This window comes from Podarcis tiliguerta (genome assembly GCF_965153285.1).
Source record: "Podarcis tiliguerta genome assembly, chromosome: 2".
NCBI classification, from domain to species: Eukaryota; Metazoa; Chordata; class Lepidosauria; order Squamata; family Lacertidae; genus Podarcis; species Podarcis tiliguerta.
In genome coordinates this window covers 120,267,149-120,293,323 of record NC_139535.1, presented here as the reverse complement: position 1 = coordinate 120,293,323, position 26,175 = coordinate 120,267,149, and the positions used below count along the sequence as shown (strand labels likewise).

At 46.1% G+C, this 26,175-nt stretch overlaps 1 protein-coding gene and 1 long non-coding RNA gene across 3 annotated transcripts; one reads left to right on the top strand and one right to left on the bottom strand.

Annotated features, from left to right (window-relative positions):
* Positions 1 to 3,669: 3,669 nt before the first annotated feature.
* On the top strand, positions 3,670 to 5,366 carry LOC310671955. Its single transcript, XR_014508314.1, has 2 exons — positions 3,670 to 3,970; positions 5,136 to 5,366. It is a non-coding gene; the product is annotated as an uncharacterized lncRNA (long non-coding RNA).
* Positions 5,367 to 19,976: 14,610 nt separating this feature from the next.
* On the bottom strand, positions 19,977 to 23,380 carry LOC310671918 (microtubule-associated protein 1 light chain 3 gamma-like). 2 transcript variants are annotated; one of them, XM_083428376.1, is made up of 4 exons: positions 23,309 to 23,380; positions 21,568 to 21,623; positions 20,876 to 20,982; positions 19,977 to 20,705 (listed from the first exon to the last, which is right to left on the bottom strand). In XM_083428376.1, exons 2-4 carry the CDS (start codon positions 21,613 to 21,615, stop codon positions 20,534 to 20,536), a joined length of 327 nt encoding a protein of 108 aa, XP_083284502.1. In that variant the 5' UTR covers positions 21,616 to 21,623; positions 23,309 to 23,380; the 3' UTR covers positions 19,977 to 20,533. The 2 variants fall into 2 exon arrangements, with proteins under 2 accessions (XP_083284502.1, XP_083284501.1); XM_083428375.1 differs by lacking the exon at positions 23,309 to 23,380 and adding an exon at positions 21,981 to 22,093.
* Positions 23,381 to 26,175: the final 2,795 nt, after the last annotated feature.

Here is a 26,175-nt window from a genome sequence, read left to right as displayed (position 1 = left end):
CAAACGGTGGACCCAAACGGTGGATCACGTTTGGTCAAAACTCTCCACTATGACCTGTTCATCTTGGATGCCCTGCTCGGCATAGTTCATAGCTTCTCTGAGTTCTTCAAGCCCCTTCGCCACGGCAAGGCACTGATCCATGAAGGGGAGTCCTTTCTTTAATTCCCAGTAACTGACCAGGTAACATGTCCCAGACTAAAGCTTGGGGCATTAAATCAGGGATAGGGAATCTGTAGCCCTCCATATACTGTTGGACTGCAACTCTCTGACCTTTGGCCATGACAGATGGGGATGTGAAACAGATATCACAACATAAACACAATGACTTTATCGTATTGTGTCCTACCTTGGTGTTTTAGGGCTGCACTGGAAGAGGGGTTCCCTGTCTGTGAAATAGGCCACCTCCCCCCTTTAGGGAAAACCCCCCTCCCATATTGCAGTGGTCTTTCAGGGAGGCATACAACTGTGAAGAAAATGTTCTCCTTTAAAGCAGCAGCTGCTCCTTTAAAGGAACCCACAACACTATGCTTACTATAATCCCTAATGGATTACTTTATGATTTTGTGGGTGGTATTGATAAAGCCTTGAAATATTATTCCCGCTGCCTCTGTCTTCCTTGGTATTCTAATTTTAATAACCTGCGATTAAGCGACAGACAGGGATGTCACTTATCAAATAGAGAACAACAGTTGTAGGTTACAGTGGAAGAGAGAGACTTATTTCCCACTGTCACTCACTATCCCTTCCCTGCGCCAGGCACTCCAGCACCTTTGGCTCCCATATCAGCCATCTTTTGGATCTTGCCCAATGGGAACACACAGCAAAAGCACATTACGACTCTCAGAGGGAAGAAGGGAAGCTGCCTGCTACTGAGTGAGACCCTTGGGTCCATTGACCCCAGTATTGTCAACACTGACTGGCAGTGGCTCTCCAGGGAGCACAGGGAAGAAGATCCGCACTCATGGCTCCACCCAGTCAAAACTTCAGACATTTCCATTTATTTAGGCCTGCAGCAAAGCCTGCTTTTGTTAGGTGAAGTTCTCTTTTGTGGCTCTTGACATGGGAGCCATCCCTTTCTAGTCCACGCAACACCAACAACTGCATGGGCTGAGTGCTGCTTTCTGCACAGAGTCAGGGGGCTCTTTCTTCAAAGGCTAGTTTCTGGATCTCTGGGGGTCCTCCATTTCACCTCTGAACTTGAAAGCTCTCTGAAGGACTTGCTCTTTCTTTTTCTTTGATCTGCGGCTGAGGACCCACAAGGCATTTCCTGTTTTGTTTGGACTATTTCCTTGGTCGAGGGTAAGGTTCCACAATGACACTTATGTGGCATGCACTTAAATTGCATTCTGAAGGCCCCCCCCCCCCCCCGCTTGATGATGTTGTAATTGCTGTGCTGACTTCAGGACACAGGGACCGCAGCTTGGACTGCAGTTCCCCTCACCCCTCACCAGCATGGCCAAATATCTGGAGGGCCACTGGTTTCCCAGTCTTATGTAGATAATGCTGACCTAAATAGAGCAAGAGCCTGGGTGGGTGAAAGCAGCTTCCTGTGTTGGTCACTGTCACCAGGAGCATCTTTCTTACTTCTCACCTGTGGCTTGCTGTGCAGGCCAGAATATGTTTGGCTTCCCCCAGAACCTTTGAGATGTTACTCAAGTCCACACCCAGGGGCGAAACTAGGCTTTATTTCACCCGGGTCAAAGGCCTGTTTGGCACCCCACCCAGACACATTTGCACATGCACACACACAGGCTGGGAGCCTCAGTGGCGCCCCTCTGGAGGCTTCATCTGGGGCAAAAAACCCAGCTAGCCACTGCCGCCACTCCCTGTAGCCATGGCACTGCCACACACCAGGGACTTACCTGCACGCGATACATGTGCTCGGAGCAATTTGAATTAGTACCCCACCCTTTGCCAAATGCCTGGGTGTTTCCTTTTGTCTCATTGTGAAACTATCCCCAATCAATGATGATGTTATAGATGTGCAAATATTTAAGCCAGCACATGCAGATGGGAAATGGTGGCTTTTCATTCATTCCCAGGAGAAGGGTGGGGGCCTCAAATCTAGAATCAGGCATAATATCAGTTCCTTACATCATGAGCAGGGTGGGGGGTGGGGACCGTACTCCATCAGCTACAGAAGTGGTGATTATCAGAAGAAGGTGCAGCCAAATATATAACTTGGCAAGGAATGAATTAAGGGGAAATTGGCAGTTTGAGAGCCTTTTCATGACGCTCCTGCAAAACAGGCTATTTAAATCATTTAGCTACCTTCTTAATCACGTCACTTAACAAGCCTTGAAGATGAAGTTTCCAGATGGTAGCAGAAGGAGAATAAAAGCTGGACAGCTCTCCTGACAAGCACCAGCCGATCTCGCCAATCTGGGAGAGAAAAAGGTAGTGGAGAGAGGGTGAGAGGAGGATTAAAACAGGAGCCTTATTATCACCTCAATCGAGATGGATTCATTACGAGAAAATAAATGCCATGGGGGATGCAGCTATTCAGGGCCCTAGACAAAAGGCGACGAAGATAATCAGGCTCCACTGTGTTGAGCTGAGCACAGTTCAAAAAAGGCATCAGCCTCTTTGGGAGAGGAAAGTACCATTTGCACAACAAAGATGCAACACGGCTTTTGTCTGAGAAGGGCTCCTGGATGGTCATTTATCCCTCTAATGAGCACAGGCCTGCGAAGGCAATTGAGAAGAGAAAGCAGGCAGGTGGAAGCCACCAGCTCACCCAGCCACTCGGCAGGCAGCTGGCAAGAGGTTAATGACTGTTTCAGAGCTTTCTCTAGAGATGTGCATGCATCTGTCTTGGGCTGCTGAGGGTCAGAAATCTCACTAAAGTCTTAAAGCCATATATTGCACTTTTTAAAAATTGTACTTCTAAGGTGTTTGTCAGGAATGGGAAGCTTCAGATGTTCTCAAGCTGCAGCTCCCATCATCTTAGAGCATTGGCCGTGCTACCTGAGGCTGAGGAATTTGAGGTCCAACAATATCTGGAAGGCCACATGTACCCCATTCCCATTAAAGGGTGAAGGGTGAATGTATGAAGGGTGAAAGGTATGGAGCTTCATACTTTTGTCAGATGACTAGGACTGACTGCAAATCCCTAACTGGTAAACATAAGAAACATCCTTTTAATGAGGTAGACTACTGGTCTATCTAGCCCTGTCTTACCTTACCAAGCCCAATTTGCATAAGGTCTTTTAAATGAGAATTGCCAGGAACTATATCTGGGACCTTCTGAATGCTAGGTTTCCTCAAGTGTCCTCTCCATGGCAGGGGTGCAAAAATCTAGATGCCCAACCACTATTGATGACATAGAAAACACACACCATGGTTTGGCAACTGGTGTTCAGTTGCTAATGAGCGTGGTAGACAAGATTTCTTTGCTTCCCGTGTGCACCGCAGCGAGTAAAATTGTGTGGCAGCTCCCCTTAATCCCAACCCCCTTTGATTTGAGCCAGAGCTTCCTCAGACACAGCTTCATAACTTCTTCAGCAACCAGGATGGGGAACTTGTGGGCCCTCCAGATGTTGCTGGACCAGAGTTAGGGCTCTGGCTTCCCAGAGCTATTTGTTGAACTGCTCCGTTCCATAGAATGTTCATAGACACTCCAGCTTCTCCAGAACATTTCAGCACAAAGGAACTAGAGGCAGAAGTGTCTGCTTGCTATTGGCGAAAAGCTATGAGGAAAAGTGTAAATGTTAAGTGCTTCCTCAGTGACATTTGTGCCATCTTCTGCCAGCATTGTTCATCTGGCCATTGCAGTTGAGCTTTTAGCAGCAGGTCAATGTGCAAACTGTGAAGTGCTTCCTTCGTTGATTTCTGCTGATCAAGCTGCTGTGGAAGGCATAAGAACTGGTCGAGCCATTTGTTTTTCTGGTCAATTGGCAAACCTCTTGCCCTAGCGGCCAAAGAAACTTCACATACTAATTTTAACAAAAATCTACATCTCTGGTGGTAGGTTAATATATAATAATGAATCCCAGTAGTCTATTTTAACAGCATTGCAACCAAAATTATTTTATACAAAATGCCATTGTGACTGCATTGTGACATGCAATTTCCCTCCCTCTTTCATAATACTAGCATGAATTCAGGGTCACCCAATGAAATTGATTAGGCCTTGATTCAGGACAAACAAAGGGAAATATGTATTCACACAATGTATAATTAAGCTGTGGACTTTGCTGCCATGATAATTTTAGATGGCTTTAAAAGGGAATTAGATAATTCCAAGGAGGACAGGTAGTGACTATGATAGCTGAAAAGAACAGCACAACTCTGAATGCCAGATGCTAAAGAGTCAAGGAGGGTCACGGTTTCATTAGCTTGCTTCTGATTGCCATGAGACGTCTGACTAGCCATTCTTCGCAATGGCATGCTGGACTAGAGAGATTCTTGGTCTGATCCCAAAGAGCTCCTTTTTCAGTCTGCTTGACAACAAACTCAGGTGATGAGTGCCAACATGACTGGCATCCAAGCAGGGCCACTGAGAAAGAAGAGGCAAGGTATTAGTACACATGTGGAAACCCTAAGATTTGCAAAATCCCATTTTTAGAAACCATAATGGAGCAGCCTCCCCAACAGCCTAGTGAGGAAGACAGGGCATGTTGAGCAGCCATGGAATTCTGAATGGCAATTGGAAGCGAAAACTGGGAAACCTGGGCATTGGGGGTGATGGCAGCGGGATGGAGTATCCCAGAGAGGGCATGGCTGGCTGGCTGTGACACTGGACAGGAGCACTCCTTTTAGGAGGTGAGGTGTTGCAGGTCCCACTTCTGTTTGTATGTTCCCAATCCTTTGTTTGATTGTGCATAATTTTATAGTCAGGAAGCCAGAGAGGTTATCACAGACGTCATCTAGTCATCACTCCCCACTCCCCCTTTCAGAAATAAAAAAATAACCTTCCAGAATAATCTATTACTATATTTTCCTGTTTCTCCCTCAGCCCTTGACTCTCCAAGACTGAGACCCTATTTCTAGGGCAAATCAATTGTTAAATCTTCCCCATTCGGTTTTGTCACAAGTTTAGACCAAACACCACTTTGAAGGTTGCATTTGAATTTCTGCCTCCAAGTCCAATGAAAACCCTCACTCCATATCTGAGTTTTTACTTTTGTGGGGAGAAGAGCAAAGAGAAGCAGAAGATAAAAGATAAAAGAACAAAAATATACTTTAAAAAATGAGAATGGATCTAGGGAAACAAGGCACAACAAAATGAGAAAACAAAACAAGGGAGGCTGACATCAAAAGTCTAGTTAAAACTACTGAAATAAAGTCCAATGAAACAACAACCCCAAAAGCATGAACTGAATATAAAAAAGTAAGAATTGAAATAAAGAAGCTATAGATCAAAAGACCAACAAAGCTGATGACAAGAATGAACCAACGGGTGGGGGAACATGTAAAGGAGAGAGTGAAGAACAAAAGGAAAAATAATGAAGAAAAATCCCTTATTCCCACTGAGAAATTCCTTCCCCACAACCAGGGCTGAAGGGAAGATGATCAAACACGGACATTACATCCAGAAATTGGTTGGCCACAGCAACTGGGGCTTTAAAAAAAAGCTAATAGGAACGTAGGAAACTGCCCATTACTGAGTCAGACCACTGACCCATCCAGTTCCATTTTGTTTACCTGGGAGCAGGGGCAATTGCTCCCCAGGGTTTCAGATAGTGGTTTCTCCCAGACCTCCCTGGGGATTGAACCAGAGACCTTCTGCACACAAAGCAGATGCTCTATTACTAAGTTATGGACACTCCCCTAAGAATATAACTTTTGTTAATTTATATAGCTCCATCACTGTGCATTTCTCAGAAGTGTAGCCATAGTATTCAGCTACAACGAACAAATTGCACCAACTTGCAGAACCTTTAAGACTAGCAGATTTATTACAGCAGAGGCTTTCACACAGGAACATAGGAAGCTGCCTTATACTTAGTGAGACCACTGGTCCATCAAGGTCTGTATTGTTTGCACTGACTGACAGCAACTCTGCAGGGCTTCAGACAGGGGACACTCCCAGCTGTACCTGGAAGTGCCAGGGATTGAATCTGTGACCTTCTGCAAGCCAAGCAGTTGCTCTGCCACCTGAGCCAAAGCTCCTTCTTCATACAGTGTGACTAATTGGTTATGAAGAGCTGGGTTCTATGTAGGGCTGAACTGAAAGGCTGCACTGATTTTCATGCACATTTTGGGCAGCCTTGAACAGTGCTTCACTTGGGGCGATTTTCTGTGTGTGATTACTTCTAAAGCAAAGATGGAGAACCTGTTGTTCAGTTCACAATTCCTATCAGCCAGTGGTCAGGGATGATGAGAGTAGAGAGTGTAGATGGGTACATTAATTGCATACTTCTAGAATGCACATATGAACACTCCTATATTTAGGTTCATTAGCTATCATTCTTACCCCAAAATGTCCTGTCAGTGTGGGGGGATTTAGCTCAATATTAATCAGACACTGATTCATGTAATTTATTTCTAGCTGAATTTACACCCTGCCTTATTTCTGAAGCCTCAAGGTGATGAATAACAATAAATATATATAAGTGGTACCTCGGGTTACAGACCCTTCAGGTTACAGACTCCGCTAACCCAGAAATAGTACCTCAGATTAAGAACTTTGCTTCAGGATGAGAACAGAAATCGCATGGTGGCAGCGGGAGGCCCCATTAGCTAAAGTGGTACCTCAGGTTAAGAACAGTTTCAGGTTAAGAATGGACCTCCAGAACGACTTAAGTTCTTAACCTGAGGTACCACTGTATAAAAAACATTGACGTATCAAGGAACAGTAAATATGTCTTCAACAAAGTATCACACAGGGCTGGGTATATGTTGTGATGCTGCAAGAGTATGGAAAACCTCACAGAATGTGGTATTATTTGGCTGTTCCCTTTTTGTTTTTAAAGAGCAGATTTCTGGCCCTTATGAAAGTGTGAGGGGAATGCCTGCTGAAAGCGCAGAAGCCAGAATGCCATTGAATTCTAAGCTCAGATGTTTCAGTGCCTCAGACAGCTCTTTTGGGTGGAGTGGGATATTTTCTGAAACTCTGTAAACATTACAAAGTAAAATATGCAAAACCAGAGAGAGCATGCTTAAGCTGCATGTTTGGCACTGGCAGCAGAATCCAGCGTTTCACTTCAGAGAAATCCAGGTTGCTGTGACACAGGATTCTGATTTTTATTTTTTTTTAAGTGCAGGGTAGACTGTGAAAATGAAGGTCTAATGAGAAACACATTTGGGACTGACTGCACAAGATTTTCCTAAGGCATAACCTGGAGGAGTTCATGTGTGTATGCAATAGGAGTGGAAACCAGGAGGAAGTCCTAGGGGCAACCACTGAAGGGCAAGTTTACTTGAAGGGCGAGAAGAATGGAGACTGATGGTGCCTTTTGCAATAGCAGTTTGTTTTCAAAGTTACAGTTTGGGGATGGGAGAAATAGATAGGCAATGCTAGTTTTAAGGCCGCATCAGTCTCCAAAAGCAAAAGCAGCCCCTCTCCCAAAGCTGCTTCTCTTGCAAAACATGGACTTCTTCCTACAGCTGCATGCCAACTGCCTTTTCATCTCCTGCTAGGCAGAGCATTGGTCTCAGCTGAGCTGTTACCTTGGCAGCTCAAGACCACAAGGGCCATTGAGTCCAACCCCCCTGCCAAGTAGGAAACACCATCAGAGCACTCCTGACATATGGTTGTCAAGCCTCTGCTTAAAGACCTCCAAAGAAGAAGACTCCACCACACTCCTTGGCAGCAAATTCCACTGTCGAACAGCTCTTACTGTCAGGAAGTTCTTCCTAATGCTTAGGTGGAATCTTCTTTCTTGTAGTTTGGATCCATTGCTCCGTGTCCGCTTCTCTGCAGCAGCAGAAAACAACCTTTCTCCCTCCTCTATGTGACATCCTTTTATATATTTGAACATGGCTATCATATCACCCCTTAACCTCCTCTTCTCCAGGCTAAACATGCCCAGCTCCCTTAGCCGTTCCTCATAAGGCATCATTTCCAGGCCTTTGACCATTTTGGTTGCCCTCCTCTGGACACGTTCCAGTTTGTCAGTGTCCTTCTTGAACTGTGGTGATGTGCTCTAAGTGGGGTTACCCTTGAAGATGGTCCTGTGGTTGTCCAAGTGCTGCTAAGTGGTGTATTTTATTTTTATTGATTGATTAAATTTGTATACTGCCCTATACTAGTCAATCTCAAGGAATTTCACAACATAAAATAACAATATAAAAAAGAAAATGCATAATAAAAAACAAAGAAAACCCAATAATTCCCCCTTCCACAACACACTGGGTGTCAGTCAGCCAAAGGCCTGGTGAAAGAGGTCTACACATTATAGGTATATAATGAAGGACCTCTTGTGGAGGAGGCACACAAAGAAGGGCCTCAGAAGATGATCTCAGAGTCTAGGTAGGTTCATATGGAAAGAGCAGGCATTGCAGTCCTGAGCTGCAATCTATCTAGAATCATATTTCACAGATTATGAGCAAGCAGCCATCTAAATAAAATAATTAAAAACAATAAAAATATATTTCTATAAATATTTTTTAAAACAAACTTTCTTAAATAGCATGCTTAACTACAGTGCAGAAATCTGCTCCTGGGAGCAGTCTGCCTGTTGCATTCTACACTTAGCTATAGCTTACAGACCAGATACAATGGCAGCCCCACATAAAATGCATTACAAGAATTGAGTGTTGAGGTTACCAATGCATGGACCACTGTGGCCAGGTTGTCACAGTCCAGGAATGGTCACAAACAGCATTCAAACAGGAGCAAATAAAAAGCACTCCTTGTCCAAGGACATTCGGGACTCTAGTGACAGAGATGGATGAAGGAATAGCCCCAGACTCAGGTAGGTAGCCGTGTTGGTCTGACGCAGTTGAAACAAACGAACGAACGAATGAATGAATAAATTGTCCAGTAGCACCTCAGAGACCAACTAAGTTTGTTCTGGATATAAGCTTTTGTGTGTATCTGAAGGAGTGTGCATGCACACGAAAGCTTAAGCTCCAGAATGCTTACCTGCTCCTTCAGATAGAGTGCAACTCAGTTCAGAACAGGCAATTGACCTATCTCATGAAGATGAGAACCACCTACCCACAATGCCTCCATCTTTCTAGGATTCAGGCTTGGCTCATTGACCCTCATCCAGTTCATCCTTGCATCCACCCCTGCAAGTCCAGGGCTTGCACAGCCTCCCCTGACTTAGATGTAGGAGAAGTTGCTCCAAAACTTCTCATGACTGCTCCCAAACGGTGCTATATAGATGTTGAATAGCAGCGGGGACAAAATAGTGTCGTGTGGCACCCCATAGTATAAATACAGGGGGCTGAAGAGGACTTGCAATGTCACTCTTTGGATACAACCCTGCAAGTAGTAAGGGATCCAATGCAGCACAGTGCCACTGAAAGCAATTCTGCACTCATTCCAGAAGGATCCCATGGTCAATGGCACTGAAGGGACCTGAGAGAGTGAGCAAAAGGAGCAGGGTGACCCAGACTTGATTCAAACCCAGGCTAGACCCTAAGACTGGCAAAACTCTAGAGGATCAGTCCCATCCAAGAATGTCTTCAGTTGTTTTGTCACAACCCCTTCAATAACTTTTCCCAGGAAGGAAGGATGTGCAACCAGATGATAGTTGTTGGGTCCATTGGCCTGGCTTTTTCAATAGCGGTCATACTACAGCTTGTTTTAAGGCAACAGACATGGCTCTTTCATGCAAGGAAGCATTGACCACTCCCTGTACCCATCCAATCACCTCTCCCCAGCCCAATTTCACCAGCCATGGTGGGCAGGGATCAAGAGGACATGTGGCAAGATGCACCCCTGCAAGCATCCTGTCTGCATTGGCAGGCCTCATAATCTGAAATGGATCCCACAAAGTTGGAGAAGACGTAGCAATAGACAGGTCAGCTAGAACTGTAGCCACAAAGGTAACATCTAAATCAGTGCAGAGTCGAGTGACTTTATCCTCAAAATGATGGGCTAAATGATCACAGGAGGGCTGTCCCCACCAACAGATGAGACCAGATTCTTTGCTGCCCTTATTGTCTCATGGTGGTTGTGATTATACACTCTAGCTAATATTTGGTTGGCCTCAGAGCAAGTTCTATTCCACTGGTGCTCTAGCTGTCCTCCCTCCTGTTTCACACATAGCTCTCTAGAAACCAAGGGACATTGTGGGTTCCATAGCTGCAGAGAGGGCACCCAGAAGTAACCATGCCAATAGCTCTTCACATCTAAGCATTCCACAGTAAGACAAGAGCATTAAAAGGATCAGCACTTCTGTCCACTGGAATGTCACTCAGAGTATTGAAGAATCCATAAGTCTCTGAGAGGCAATTTTATTAATCAGTCCCTCATCCTTGCAGAGGGGGATGGCCACTGTGAGTTCAAACTTGACCAACGAGTGGTTTGATCATGACAACACAGCCCCCCCCATTTCCAGATCACTCCTGTCCACATGAGAAATGAAGACCAAGTCAAGGGTATGTCCTACTCTGTGCGCCAGGCAGATGACAACCTGAAACAGCCCATGGTTACCAGGGAGGCCATGAAATCCCATGTGGTACAATAGCGGGCTCACCATGGATGTTGAGGTCACCCAGAATTATTGTTAAAGATTCCTTCAGCACTGTACTTAAGACTACCGCAGCCAGTTTGATCAGGGAGGCTGTTGAGCAGCTGGATGGGCAGCACACCAACAGCATTCCCAGTCTGTCTCTGAAGTCCCAACATCAGATGAAGGCACTCTAGTCTCACTTCAAGGCAATGACGTTCCCCAGAGAGGGAGAAAGAGCTCTGGTGAACCACAGCAGCCCCACCTCACTGGCACTGGAGCCTGGGTTGGTGCTGCGCTAATCATCCAGGGGGAGAAACCCACTTAACCTACACTTTCTGAAACAATACAGAAACCAAGATAAAATTCAAAATTCACACTTCTCTGAATTTTGCAGCACAGTTCTCCAGCCTAGTAATGTCTACAAAACTATGCTAGGATAGAGGGTGGATAGAAATGTACTTTTTGTGAAAATAACATAGAAAAATGCATTGATAAAATTGCATACAAAAATGTGCATGTGAGGAGGAATTTATACAAAAGTGCTGATGTATTTTCATGAGGTCTTAAAGAAAAATATAAATGGATGCGGAAATTTAGAGAACTTAAGACTGGGGGGAAATGAGAAAGTAAGAGGATCCAAAATTGATGGATTCACCCACATCTCTGTCTCTCTCCCATTCTTCTTTGGAGTCCTAGGGATCAATCACAGCCCATATCTGGAGAATAACAGAACCAAATGTAAGGCCCCCACCTCAAGGAAGGAGGGGAGGGGGAGAAATCTACCCTCGTCTCTCTCCACTTCAAAACCATACTTTACATATAGATTCTTTATGGTAAACTCCCTCTGCCAGCCCTATGAATGGCATATGAAGGATGTGCTTTCATCTTGCAAATGCCAGTTCCATTTATCCTCATGTGCCTAAACTTTATGGCTTTTGGAGAAAGGATGGGATTGATTGATTGCAATCTTGAAGCTTTCTCCTCCTCCCCCGTCTCCTCCTCCCCTGCAACCACCTACTCATCTTGCAACTCAGGCAGCAGATCCTGCTCAAACAGCCCGAGTATAAGGCAGGGTGGGATCTTGTGAGGGTGTTTAGCCTCATTGCCCATGGCTTTGCTGGGCTATCTCTGCCTTAACTCTCCTGGACATTGGGGGCATTGACCCTACAGCATTCGCTGCCTGAGGTGAAGGATGAGAGAGCACCCTTCCCCATTCCATGAACGGCTGGGCTGGAAGTTGAACCTGCTTTGACACTAACAATGGGGCAGCCTCCTTCACTGCACCTGAGGTCAGCAGGATAGGTTAGGAGGTGCAGGGCAGGACAAGCGGCACACACAGTTGTGCCCCCACTCCACCCCTCTGCGGTGCCACTCGGCTTGTGATAGGGCCAGCCTTGGTCCTTGGTTTGAAATCTTTGCTCAGCCACAGGCTATGTTATGCCCTTGATTCCCCTGCTCCAGTGATTTAATTTGCCCATTCCATGTTCTTGTCTCCAGGATGACTTAAGCAATGTACCCCATTGCCTTCAAGGACCATGAAAGCATTTGGGAATGCTGCCACATATAGCACATGCACATGGCCAATTTGCTCAGCACCTGAGGACCCCAGTCCTGTCACTCACCACCTGGCCCAGGGCGGGGCCTGACAGACCCATAAGAACTGCTGCAGCTGCTACCACCCAGGAGGACTCCCCTGCTCAGCGCCTGAGGGCCCCAGTCCTGCCACACACCACCTGGCCCAGGGCGGGGCCTGATGGGCTCTATAAAGGACTGCTGCCGCTGCCGCTGCTGGGCAGAGAGGGCTCAGTTTTGTTTTGTTTTTCTTTAAATTGCTGTCATTTTTTACCTATGTCATTTTAAACTGTGATATTAATGCTGTATACTTAGTTTTAGATTTTGATTTATGTGGAAATTGTTTCCCATTTGGTTGTGTATTTTTTTAATGTGGTTTATTTATTATTTATGACTTTTGTAATTATGTAAATCTTGTAATGCTGTAAGCCGCCTTGAACATTGTTTTTTTAACTGTGGAATGGCAGCATACAAATAAAAAATGATGATGATGTTGGTGAAAGCACATGCTCCATAGGGCTCTAGCCCCAGGAACTGATGGTGCATTTGCATAAAAAGAAACACTCTGGATAAACAAATCTCATTTTGTTGCCTCCTGATCTCAACTTGTACAGTCCTTTAAGGCCCCTAACACATCACCCAGCAGGATTTATCAGACAGTATTGACTGAAAAGTGAGTTAAAGTTTTACCACACTAAGCTGCCGGAGGAGTTCGGGAACTGCTTCCGCACCGCCCTGCACCGTTTCCAGATGGTGGGCCTCAAGGTGAGGTGGGAAAAATGTATACTAGGAATGCCTCAGGTGGACTTTCTGGGATTTACGGTGGATGCAGAAGGGGTCCACCCGACCAGTGACAAGGTACGGGCTGGGCCATTTGTGATGCAAGACTGAACTTCAGGCCTTCTTGGGACTATTGAACTTTTACCCCATAAGGCGATGGTAATGGAGCCCCTACACAGACTCCTAGACAAGTGGGCCCCTTGGGTGTGGGGCAGTGCTAGGAGGCTGCATTCCAGGCAGTCATGGACTTGCTCGTCTCGAACTCGGTCTTGGCACACTTTGACGAGTGGCTGCCAGTGGTGCTAGCATGTGACGCATGCTCTACGGCATCAGCGCTGTCCTGGGACACCAACTCCCAGATGGAAGAGAGGTGCTGGTGGCATATTTTTCCCAGATGCTCACCGCAGCTGAGCGGAACTACTCTCAAATTGACAAGGAGGGTCTGGCAATCGTGAAGGGAGTAAAAAAACCCCACAATTTCTTGTACGGGCAGCTCCTTACCGTGGTGACTGACCACAAGCTGTTGCTCGGCCTGTTTACCCCTGAGAAGCAGATCTCCCAAGTGCTCTCTCCCCGCATCCTCAGGTGGTCAATTTTCCTTGCCAGCTACCAGTATGCACTGATCTACCGCCCAGAGAAGGCGATGGGCCATGTGGATGCCCTCAGCAGGCTACCACTACCAGAAACAGGCCCCGACCCAGCGCCCGCGCAAGAGGTTATGAGCCTGGAGCTGCTTCCCAACTGCCCCATTCAGGCACAAGAGGTTGCGCACCATTCTACGAAAGATAGGGTCATCTCCTGGGTCCTGGACTGGGTGTGGAGGGGATGGCCCAACAGCAGCCCCAGGCCAGAATTAGCTGGCTACACAACCTGCAAACATAAACCTGCAAACATAAACTGCCTATTATGGGGAAGCAGGGTCGTCATTCCCCAGCCCCTCTGATTGTGGGCTGAGCCAAATCCAATGGAGGGTCAAATCAGAACCAAAAATGGATGGAGTTTGGAAGAGTCTCTCCCTCCCTCTCCTCCACAATCATCTCTCTCTCTCTCTGAGCTTCCCCGTCATTCGTCTCTCCTTCTATTTCAGTCCCCTCCTCCCATTTCCCCCTTCCATTAACACAAGTGTGACCTGATTCCCTGCTGAGGACTCATGAATTCAGGCTGGAGGGTTCCAACGGTTCCCATCACAGTATGAAAGGAGGCACTTGGGTCTCCCCTCAACAGCAGGTATCAAAATCACCACCACAGGACACTTTAGTGTTTGTCTTGGGCCCTCATGAACTATTTGGGGAAATTCTACTTCTTCTCATCCCCTTTCTACCCCCACCTCCTTTTTTTTGATAGGTGTGTGAGAAAGTAAATTTTAAGTTGCTTTGAGCCTTAGGGCTGGAGCAGGATATAAATCAAAGGAAATAATAAATAAATTGAAAACAAACCATGTATCATGTAATAAGAAGATGGGAGGAATTTCCAGCAGATAATGGCCTATAGGAACCAGCCCTAACCAGCCCCTATATCATCTTCCGAAGCAGACAAAGGCAAAACTAGCTTTCCTCGTCCTGGCTTTTTAAATCCAAAGGAGAAGAGCTTGAGATAGAAATGGATGAGCTGCAGGCTGACAGGTTAAATATATGTTTATCAAAACCCCGACCAAGCAGACACCCGCATGGGAAGCCTCCCAACATCTGCCTGGGAAAGAAGGCAGCAATTGCTGAGGTAAACACTGCCGACAGGATGATAGATAGCTAAGCTGTTGGGCAGGAGAGCTGAACCAATGCAGGTGGACGGGGGTGGGGGGGTGGGGGAGGCGGTGAGGGAAAAGGCGTATGGAACAACCCCCCCCCCAAAAAAAAAGATAGGGCAATGAATGAGGTTGCTGGGTGGGCCACGATCTGAACCCTTGGGAAATTAAAGATGTAAATCCTACAAGATCTATAATTCAACACAATCCACCCACGGTCTACCAGCCAGGCACGTGCACTGCATGGAGATTTGGCAGGGCTCAGTCTCGTGAAGATTGTCTTTTGCTCGCTCTTCAGTTTCAAGGCATTACAGCAGGCCTGAGCAACTTCACAGGCATCCTGCTGAACCCAGACCAGCCATGCATTGGCAGAGCCTACTGGAAACTTGAGTAGACCCCGGTTTCCAGGTTGACTGAGCTCCCCCAACTGCAAATGGACCGCCAAGCATGGCTCAGGGGACAGCCAACAGCTCGGTGGGTCACATCCTGTAAGAGGGAAACTGGAGTGAGAGTGTCCCGTTCCCCCCCCCCCCATTGTAACACTAGAATTCAGGGCAGTCCAATAAAGCTGGACGATGGAAGTGTCAGGGCAGACAAGAGAAGGCACTTCTCTACACAGGGCACAGCTAAACTATGGAATGTGTTCCAGCAGGAGAAAGTGATGGCCACCAATTTTGGATGGCTTTGAAAGACCAATTCAAGCAGAATAAGACTAACAATGGCTGCTAGAGATGTGGCTCTGCTCTACCTCTACTGTTGGAGGTGGTAGGTCTCTATATACTAGTTTCTGGGAATCACAAGTTGGAAGAGGGTTTTTCTTGCATTTGTATAATTGATAACGGTCGTGAGCACGGTTTGGTGGAAAGGTGGCATACAAATTTAATGCAGAAACCAAAGAAAAACCACCACAAATCACCACCACTGTAGTTTCTATTGCTGGCATCCATCTGTTTCAAAAGGCAATGGAGTTTGCCTCGGGGTGGGGGTGGGGGAATCAAACTACTAGAGAATCACAACACCTGCTGTAGCTGAAGAGACTGGAAACTCACAGCTGCTGCCTCCAGCATTCTTTTTGCTCTCTTTGCAGCACCAAAGTGACCTCCCTGGGGCACAAGCCTGGGAAGTGTGTCTGGAGGTCCTTGGATGCCCAGTTCACAATACCCCCCCCCTTCCCAGCCTCCCTGATGTGGTCCAAAGGAAAGCAGAGCAAAATGTTTGGCACTAGTTGGGTTGCAGGAGGTGCCATCCAGCTGCCTTAGGGACTCCAGATTTGTGTAGGGTTTACTCCTGAGCCTTTTCTTCTCCCAAAGATATCCCACAAGGCAGTGGGGATGCAGTGTTTACTCCGAAAACCTTTATCACAGTTTTCTTTCTCCTAGATGGGCTGCCTCCCCAGGTTGATGAACTCCATCTGCCCCTCCTTTCCCTCTTCAGCATGTGCAGAAACTGCCTTCTTGACTGTTGGGCCCACTCTTGGGTCTTGTCCGCTCAACCTGATGGAGCCCGTCTTCACATTCAGGGAAAGGGTTTGAGACGCATTCTGGGGTGTGGCTGCTGTCCCATGCTGACAGCTTCTAGGAGCCACAGGTGAGAGCTGAGTGTAGGGTGGGGACCAAAGCTGGAGAAACTGCTGCAGAAGGAGCACAACGTGCCCCCCACCAGAGGCACTGCCCCTCCCTTAACACCCTATACACCTGCCACCCCCACCATCACCGATGGAAGTCTGCACTAGAAGATATGATGATAGCTCCCAGCTTACATACCTTTTGAAAAGAATTAGGTACATTAACATGAAGGACAAGTCTATTGATCACAGTTAGCCATAATAGCTAAATAGAGCTTCCATGTTCAGAGGCTGTATATCTCCAATTACAAAGTGTTGGGGGAAAACAGGAAGGGGTGACTGTTCCCTCCAGGCCTTTCTTAGCTGCCAGAGGCAGCTTTGAAGATGTAGGAATCACACCTGGGACCTTCTGCATGCAGATCAGATGCTGTACTTCTGAGCCATGATCCATTCCTGTGGCTGCTGGACTTCAGCCCCATCAGGCCCAGGCAGTGCAGCCAGTGGTCAGGGATGATGGGAGCTGTAGTCCAGCATATTCTGGAGGGCCACGGATGCCCTGCTCCTGGACTGAATAGGCTCTTTGTCTCATCTAATCAGTCCGTGTTATGTTCTTAAAAAAATGTTAACACACTTTGTAATTTGTCTCTCAGCCAGGCATGCCAGCAAAACCCGCCTCCTCTCTTCCTATTAGTTTTCACACTTCAGGCTAATTTTAGAGTAATATTTACGAATGAACATGAAATATTTACCCCCGCTCAGTGTGCTGTGGCACTCGATTGCAACAGAAGCGTGAAACAGGGAGGAGGTGTTCCACCACATCACTGTCAGCTGAGAAAATTGTTCTCAACCTCCTCATGATGAATGCATCACACTTAGCTTCTTTTTTAAAAAACCGAATGGATGATTTTTGGATGCAAGTTCAGTTGTGCCTTCTCCCCATAGCAATTTGAGACAGAGTTTAATTTGAGGCATGGTTCTTTTTAAGTGGCAGAACAGAGAGTTAACAACGAGCTCCTCTGAGCATGTGCAGAGAACACCAAGAGGCCATCAAAGTTGCATGTTCAGATCAAAGCCTGTCTCAGGTTTCCATGCAGGCTTGAGGTTTAGCTGTGCCTGCCTGCCTGCCTCTCTCTTCTAAATGTAGGAAGAACTCTGCAGGATCCGACCACAGGTCCTTTGAAGTCCAGCCTCCTGTTTCCCAGATCTGCCAATCAGATGCTTCTGGGAAGTCCACAAGCAGAGTAGAAAAGCACCCACCACCATTCCCATTCAACTGGCATTCAGCCATTGGCCAAGGCTCTTTGGGCCCCTCCCTCTCTTTTTTGAGCCCCCCCCCCCCTTGTTCAGGCTGAATGCAAAGCTGGGTGCAGAGCACCGTCTGGATGTTGCATCGGGCTCCCTCAATATACTTCGTGAAATATACTCAGAGTCGCAAAGTGATTTCATGCTCTTTATTCAGCTCATAGTGGTGAGGAGGAATGGATGAAAGTCCCCTCAAAGTATCTGCTTTATATACATTATTTACACAATGGGCTGCACATGATTGGCTAATTCTGGAATTCTACTGTAAGCCAATCAGGTTGTGGATTCACTTATATCTGGAGCATGATTGGGTGGTTCCTGCCAACCAATCATACTGCTGCATTGTTCTAGGACCAATCAGACTGCTGCATTCTGAATCCTATTGTTCTAGGACCAATCAGACTCCTGCAGTTTGGATCCTATTCAACTCAGTACATAACACTTCGGAAGATGGAGCCTCTGCATTCAGTGGTACACTATCTCTGAACACAGAGGCTCTTTTTAATCCACCATTGCCAAAAACCATAGATAGATAGATACCCTCCATGCAGTTTTCTGATTCCCTTTAAAAGCCAGCTATGGTGTGTGTGTGTGTGTGTGTGTGTGAAATTAATTACTAATCAGAGTTCATTAGGAGACTACAGCAGATATCACCCACATTTAACTTCTCTTCCAAGGGGCTACTTTACAAAATGGAGGCTTGCATTTAGGGAGGCCATGGGATGCATGGGGGGGGGGGGGGTTTCATTGCACAAGCTTAAATGCTTGCATTAACAGAATAAAGGCATCATTTACTGCCCTCATTCAAAACGAGTGATGCTGCTGCAACTTACAATTGGTCAATTGGTTAGTGAAATCCAGCAGATTCATAATTATCGAATATATCACATCCTGATTTCATTCCAACAGTCACATTTTCACAATCAAACTGAGGTTGTTTATGAATTAATTTGATGCTCTGCCCTTGTTTTTAATAAAGTTTAGTAAAGTTACAGCAATATGCAGAGGTGTGAGGGATTTAAAATAATTCCCTCCCCCAACTTCCTTAGAGGTAAAGGCATCTGTCAGGGGGTAGGAAAGGCCACACACTTTCTGACCAGGACTAGAAATGTCCCTGGAAATGGTACTGAGCAGGGGGCGAGGAGGAGATGGCTGCCTTGCATAATGAGCGTTTGGACTATATCATATTCCTATAGACTTAAACTGAAACCTAGTTCAAAATCTTGGGAACCATTCTATCAGTGCAAGCACTTCAGCTTGACAGATGGACTAATCCCCCTTTTCCCTCCCTCTCCTGACTCTTCCCCAGAGCCAATTGGGGTAGGAGGGCAGGGAGAAGAAAGCAGGGAAAGCCCCATTGTGCTAATGGAAGTTCTCGCATGGACTACTGGGGCTCATTTGTTCAAAACGGCCCCTTGAAGAATCACAGAAAAAAAACTGTAGAGTTGAAAGGGGCCACAAGAGCCACCTAGTCCAACTCCTTGCAATGCAGGAATCTTTTGCTAATGTGGGGCTCAAACCCACAACCTTGAGATTAAGAGTCTCCTACTCTACTGATTCTGTGCGCTGCTCTGGTTCGCCAGAAGTGGCTTAGTCATGCTGGTCACATGACCCGGAAGCTGTACGCTGGCTCCCTTGGCCAGTAAAGCAAGATGAGCACCACAACCCCAGAGTCGGCCACGACTGGACTTAATGGTCAGGGGTCCCTTTACCTTTACTCTACTGATGGAGCTACCTGAGTAACAGAATTTCCAAATGAATTTATAAATGATAGATTTTTACCTCACTGAGCAAATGACAAACTGTGATGGAATCATTTTGCCCCTCGCTGCTCATGCTGCTTTAGAACAGAGATGGGCAACCTGAGGGTCCTCCAAATGTACCTGGAGTACAGTTCCCATTATCCCTGGCCACTGGCCATTCTGACTGGGGCTGATGGGAGTTGGAGTCCAAGGACACCTGGAGGGCCACAGGTTCTGTCAGTCTTGTTTTAGCCCCACAAAGATGAAAGAGACCTCTCCAAGGGCTTGCTCACAGGACCCAGGGACGAAAGAACCCCTCATCACCATCACCAAAATTTGGGAGGAAAGAGATGCAGAGAATCTTTCACTTCTCTTTTATGCTAGGATATATGTTCATATCCATAGAAGCATTTGATTGGAACTGCCCTTCAAAATACTCTGCCCCCCCCCCATTTTTGTCAGACATAAAAGCCCTCTCCACCCTATGCCAAAGTAAGGGCTCTGAGGAAGGTCAGCTTTTCTGTGCTTCAGCCCCTCCCCTTTTGTGCCCAGATTCTTCTTGCTTGCTTAGCAAGGAGAGCAAAAATCAGGAAAACCTTTACCTCCTTTTTTTTGAAAACAAGAGAAAGAGAGAGAAAAGACTCAGTGTCTTTAATAACCACTCACTTCTCCTGTGGGGAAGAAAGAGCCATACTCGGATTAGGTGAGTGTAATTGTGCCCATTTATTTCTTTATTGCAGTCTTGTCAGAAGGCTTTTTTTAAAAAGGGGAAGAAAGAGATGAAGTAACAAAAACAGCTGTGTGGTTAAAATTTCCAGTCGTGGAACCCTCCAGATTCCCATTAGGCCAATCAGCTTTGTTTAAAATAAGAAAGAAAACCAGACAAAAGTTTCCTGTGCAATGGTAGTGATGCTCTTTTTTATATCTATGTCTATATCCGTCTGAAGAGATAAGGGAACAAATTAGTTTAAAAGAATAAGCTGGCAGTGGGTTAAAGTAGTGGCCCTGCAGAGCTGGTTAAGAAAGTACATGACTCTAAAATACACCTTGTCATCTGGGCGTCTTTTCAGGCACATACAACATAGAAGGTAGTTCAGTTGCTTCAGGGACAATGACAATAAAGCAGAGCCTGCCTGGTGGTGAATACTCTTCTCCCATGCCACTCTTACACAAAAGCAGTTTAAAAATCCATGTTGTGATAACTATGCCTCAGAGAGAAAGGGAGGAGGGGGAGACTGCAGAGGCCTTCCTTGGAATGGGCTCATGGGCCAATATCACCAAACGTATCTTGAGATGCGTAGGTAATGTAGAGGAAGCCGTCGTCATCTTTGTTGGCTTCGTAGACCTCCGCAACAGTCAGGCTCAGGCAGGGCAGGCTCTTGTTGTCCACCAGCAGGTAGAAGGCTTGAGTGGCTGTCAGGGACAGGCGGGCCCTGGGGAGGGGAAGGGAGAGGATCAGTCCAAAGGCCAGTGGAAGGCTGCATTTTGGCTATGTATTGTTTCAAAAGGGGCAAGTAGGGGTACCTTTAAGTGCAAATGGAATTAATTGTCTTTCCCATCTCTCTCCCCCACATTACCACAGTATGTGAAAACTCCTCCCTACCTCAGACTGTAGACAAACTGAGACATAGATAGATCCCCTGAAACCAGGAATTTGACCCGGCTCAACTGAGGGAGTGTCTTCTCCTTCTGGTAACGCTCAAGCACCACCTGTGTGTGAGGAAAGCATTGGACAATGTCAAGGCACATGATGGAAGCTCCATTGCTAGATAAGCAGGTGTGCTCTTAAGAATGGGAGCCTCTTTGGGAACCATATATAAGTTCCTCCAAGTTCCTCAGAGTAGAATTGAGGGTACTATGTTCAATAAATGGAAACTTGCAATAACTGTGGGAGCCCCAAGTTTGCATCTCTCAGTGTCTCTTTTGCTCTTAGAGTCTTAGAATGGCTTTTGAGGAGTTAGCAAAGCCTCAGTCCAGATTATGCATTCTCAACAGCTTCATGTGATCAGGAAAAACTAAGCAGCTCATGGATTCCATACTCAGTTCAGACAAGGCCACATTTGTACTACACACTTAAAGCACTGCGATATCACTTAAGAGACCCATGGCTTTCCTCAAAGAATTATGGGAGCTGCCATTAAGGGTATTGAGAGCTGTTAGGAGGCTCCTATTGCCCTCAAAGCTCCAGGTCGTAGAGTTCTCTGTGAAGAGGGATTTATTCCCAAACTGCTGTGGGAATGATAGCTCTGTGAGGGAATTCCCCCTAGAATCTAGGTAGAAAGAGAGGAGGTTTACCGGAATCTTGCTTGGATACTTTGTCCTGATATCAGTTGTTTCCTGCATCCGAGAGGCTAAAAATGAGATTATGACAGATAAAAGTCATCAGAAAGAGTTTTGGAAGTTTCAGCTCTACTAAGAGGAAGATTATCACATTTAACACTTGAATGCCACTTTGAGCTTCTTGAATGAGTAGTTTAAAAGTCAACAAGACCTGCCAGTGGAAAGACAGACAAGCAGGTGTCATTCACAGGGAAGACAGAGAATCCAGAGACAATGAGATATGCTGGGGAAATGCTAGAAGGGTGTTATATTTAGCTTAAAAAGAAATAGTCAGAAAGATGCAAGTGGAAAATTAGTAGAAGTTCCAATGTATAATCCAGAATCATATCTCCCACCTCATCATTCAAGTTCATCCCTCAGTTTTTTACCTAAACTTTTCCTCTGCTTGAATGGACGGTCGTCACTCTGGAACCTCAACATCTTTCTTTAAAAACACAAAAGACCCTTTTCTCCCCCTCACCGGCCCTTTCCACTTCCACTCTACAGCACTAACTCAACAGAAATCACCTTGGCTTGCCTTCATTTAAGAGAAGGCTGAGCAGCCTAGGTGGGGCTGGAGCCTGCCTCAGACCTAATGATTGTCACCTGCTGGTGGAAGGAAAGATGAGTAAAACAGAAGAGAGGGGAAGCCTACAGTAGTGCAAGGAGTATTGGTGCACACTTGAGCAATAACCCTGCCAGTTCCTCCTTTAGGATGCAGACAGCCCTATTTTCTGGTAAAAACACTGTCTCTGCCTTGCCTTTTGGCAAGATGCTGGAGATGCTTCTCCACCCCACAACACTAGTATGAATTACTTATACGTCTGCTGCATTTCTTTAAATTTCAGCTCTTCCCTCTTTGGAGAATCTGCAGAGTTTACATTTTGGTGGGTGGGGCTTCCCATGCCCATATGCATGCAAATAAATTAATGTACATGAAACCCAGAGGCTCCTTGCTCCCACCTAGTGCCCCAGAAGGTGGCAGAATGCATTTGAGTTGCAGGTTGCAACGGTTGAAGAGTAAGTGCAACCTGTGTGATTTTCATTCATAGAATTGTAGAGTTGGGAGGGACCCTAAGAGTCATCTAGGCCAACCCCATGTAATGCAGCTATCTTGCCCACAGCTGTCCTTGGGTGGGCTTGAATCACCAACCTCCTGGTTAACAGCCAGACACACTGGCCCATTGTACCACAGGAATGCACCATGTTCTCACAGAGGCCAAGCAGATCCCTTTGGGAAGCCCATGAGCAGGACCTGGGTGCAAATTCACTCTCCCCACTTGTGATTCCCAGCAACTGGTCCTCAGGTCCATACTGCCTCCAACAGTGGAGGTGGAACATAGCCATTGCGGCTGGTCTCCAACGAAAGCCTTATCCACAGTCAATGCATCTCATATATACGCCCAAGAAAACACAAGGAGAGCCTTGCAGTTGCAACAAGGAGGTATGTGTCCCAATAAACCTGCACAGGGTTGGGCAGCAAGGTTGTGGCTGAACTTTTGAGAGGGGCAGAGGCCCCTGCACCTTTAACACTTTTGTGAAAGAGGGAATTTCTACTAGTGCAGATTACATGACAAGATGCACCTGCTGAAATTTTCTCTTCTGCACCACTGTTAAAAGAGTAGGAGTGCCCCCTCCCCTGTTTTCCACCTGATTACCCTAGCACAGGTTGTGCACATTTTAAAGACTTTTGTGACCTGATCCTGTGCATACTTACTTGGAAGTAAATGCTGTTGAATTCAGTGGGCCTTACTCCTTTAATTTGCCATCACACTCTGGAAACTAATCTGTGGTGAAAACTGGTTATATTTGGCTGTCACAGAATGGTGAATCTGGGCAATGTGCCTTGAATGTGCTTTAAAGATATAATAGCTCCAGGTTGCAAACTTGTTCCTTCAGTGCAGCCCTCCACCTAGTTCCTGGAGAAAGGAACCTCCCACCCACGGCACCTCCATGTCATTAGGATTCAGCCTCAGTTAATTGGAACCCATTCAGCCCAGCATTGCTTCTAGGCGCCAGTCCAACCCTTTCACAGCCTCCCCTGATTCAAATGGACGGGAGAGAAACAGCTGTGTATCATCGGCATTCTGATGACACCGCGCTCCAAGCCCCTGAATGACAGCTCCCAATAGTTTAATATAGATGTTAAATAGTATAGGAGACAAAGTAGACCCTTGCAAGACCCCAAAGCCCTGCGGTTCAATCCTATAACCAGTGCAAAGTATCTGTCTTCCACTGTAGCCAAGGCTACCAGAGATCAGGTGAGACTTTCTGCTCCTATTCCAACCTGACTGGCCATGAAATGGGGCTTTCCACTGGGCAAATGGGTTAGATGTTGGTGATCACTCATATTTTATCAATGTAACCTTCCCCAAGATGGTGTTCACCAGATGATTTGGACAACTCCCATCAGCCCCAACCAGCATGGCCAATGGTTAAGAATTATAGGAGTTGTAGTCTGAAACAAATGATGGGTACTAGATTGGAGTAGGCTGCATCAGTCCAATGTACTGCTCATGGTGCAGGATTGCACCCAACCCACAGCTGCATTGGTTTTCCTCCTGCCTGCCCATGCTCTGTCCAAACACCCCCAAATGCCTAATAGTTAGTCTTCTCAAGTTCCTAACAAACAGCAGTACTTGAATTATGAGGGGAAAGGAAGGACCTAATGAAATCCACAACCTCATGGGGTGGGGCACCTTTTTAAACTGAGGGACACATTTCTTTCTGTGCAACCTTCCAGGGGCCACATGGCAGTGGTGGGTGGGACCAGAGGCAAAAGTGGGTTGAGGTGGATTTTACTGTTGTACAGTAGTCTAGTTCCTCCACATGTTCACATACCCTTTTCTGTCCGCCATCCCACTCTGGTCAGTGACCGAAATAAATTGATTCATTCATCCTCCATCCAGACAAGGAAGAAGCATGACCAAAGCTCTAGGAGACATTTCAGTTAGGTAAAAATGCTCAAGTGGGGTACAAAAAGGTGTGCCTTGGGGAGAGCCTAGAGGGTCCTAGTGAGAAGTTAAGAGGGCTGTATGCTGCCTCCAGACCTGAGGTTCCCCACCTCTCCTGTAGCTAATGGTACATTTTAGCCAAAATGAAGACGACCTCCTAGCCTTCTAAAAAGAGCAGGTGTGTTTGGGGGGTAATCTTGGTCTCCCTGCAATCTGAGTAAAGCAAAACTTGCAGTTGAGCCAGGTATCTGTTGTTCTCCCTTCGCTATTAATTTCTGAGCCTCCTTTGAGGATTTCTGAGAGTTATTAAGTGGCAGAGACAAGGGTGGTAGAAGATTGGTAGAAGATTGCTGGGGAAACACGCAAGGGTCCCCAGATGTGGATGAGGGTTCTGTATTCTACAGCATTTCATAGGCCCTTGAATCAATGCAAAGAAAATTGGGTGGAAGGTGGAAGGAGGAGATGATAGCAAGAGCGAGGGTGGTTGCCACAGCAACAGCACAAGCTCATTAACAGATTGGATAACAAAACAAAACAAAACAAAAAAAAGGATTGGGAAATAAAAGATTCAGAGTTGCTCTGAGAGGAAGAGAAGATGGGGAGGTGTGTTGCTCTTCTCCTGTGAAACAGCTTGTTCTCCAAAGCGAGTGTACCTGTATGTTTGTCTTGCAAATCCATGAAAACTCTTTAAAACTAGGCACTAGGACGGAGTCAAAAGGCTCTTTTAAAGAGTTTTTACTTCTTCCACTCCTACTATGTATTTTGGAAAGATGTTGGTTTGTCTGTTTTTTATAAATCTAGGCACCTCTTAAGATATTGTAACTCAATTTTGCATGGTGGGATCAAGGAGCAGATTTTTTTTAGTCTATATCTAGATACAAAGTGATGTCATTTTGAATTAGGATGGCAGACTGAATCTTTCAAAACTGCACTGATTTTATTTGGTTTCTTAGAATTCCTGAGTGATGCCAGGTGTGAGACTGCTAGTCTTTTATGGATATCAGTTCACAAGGGAAGCACAACATGGCTAGTAAGTTTTATCTTTCTATTTGTAAAGTAGATGTTTGCATCTGGACTGACTGGGTACCAAACTGGGATGGGAGGGAGAGAGCCTCAACCAATGAGAGAGATTCACCAGCCTTGCAGAAAACATACAGAAGTTGGAATGACAGTCTCTCTCCATTTAAACAAGGGGCTATTTTTAGTTTATTGCATTTTTATCATGCTCTGAGTATCCTTAATTCTACCCTCACAAAAGGTATAGGGTAGGCTGAAAGAAAGTGAGTGACTCAAGGTCATCTAGGACACTTTGTGGCTGAGTGAGGATTTGAATTCTGGTCACCAGGATTAGCATCAGTATCCAGTACCCAGACAGTTCCCAGTGCCCTTGCTTTTCTGACTACTGAATCCCATTGAAACCAGTAGAATGTAGTTCTGTGTGGACATGCATAAGATCAAGCTCCAAATCTGGAAGCAAGAAGGGCACACTCTTTTTTCATCATTAAACTGCCTAAAGTTGCCGCCTCTTCATAATTCTTCATAGTTTAGAAGTTTACCCATATTTTGTTATGAGAAATGAAATCCCAATGGGCAACACATAAATATCGCATGAATGATGAATCACTGATTA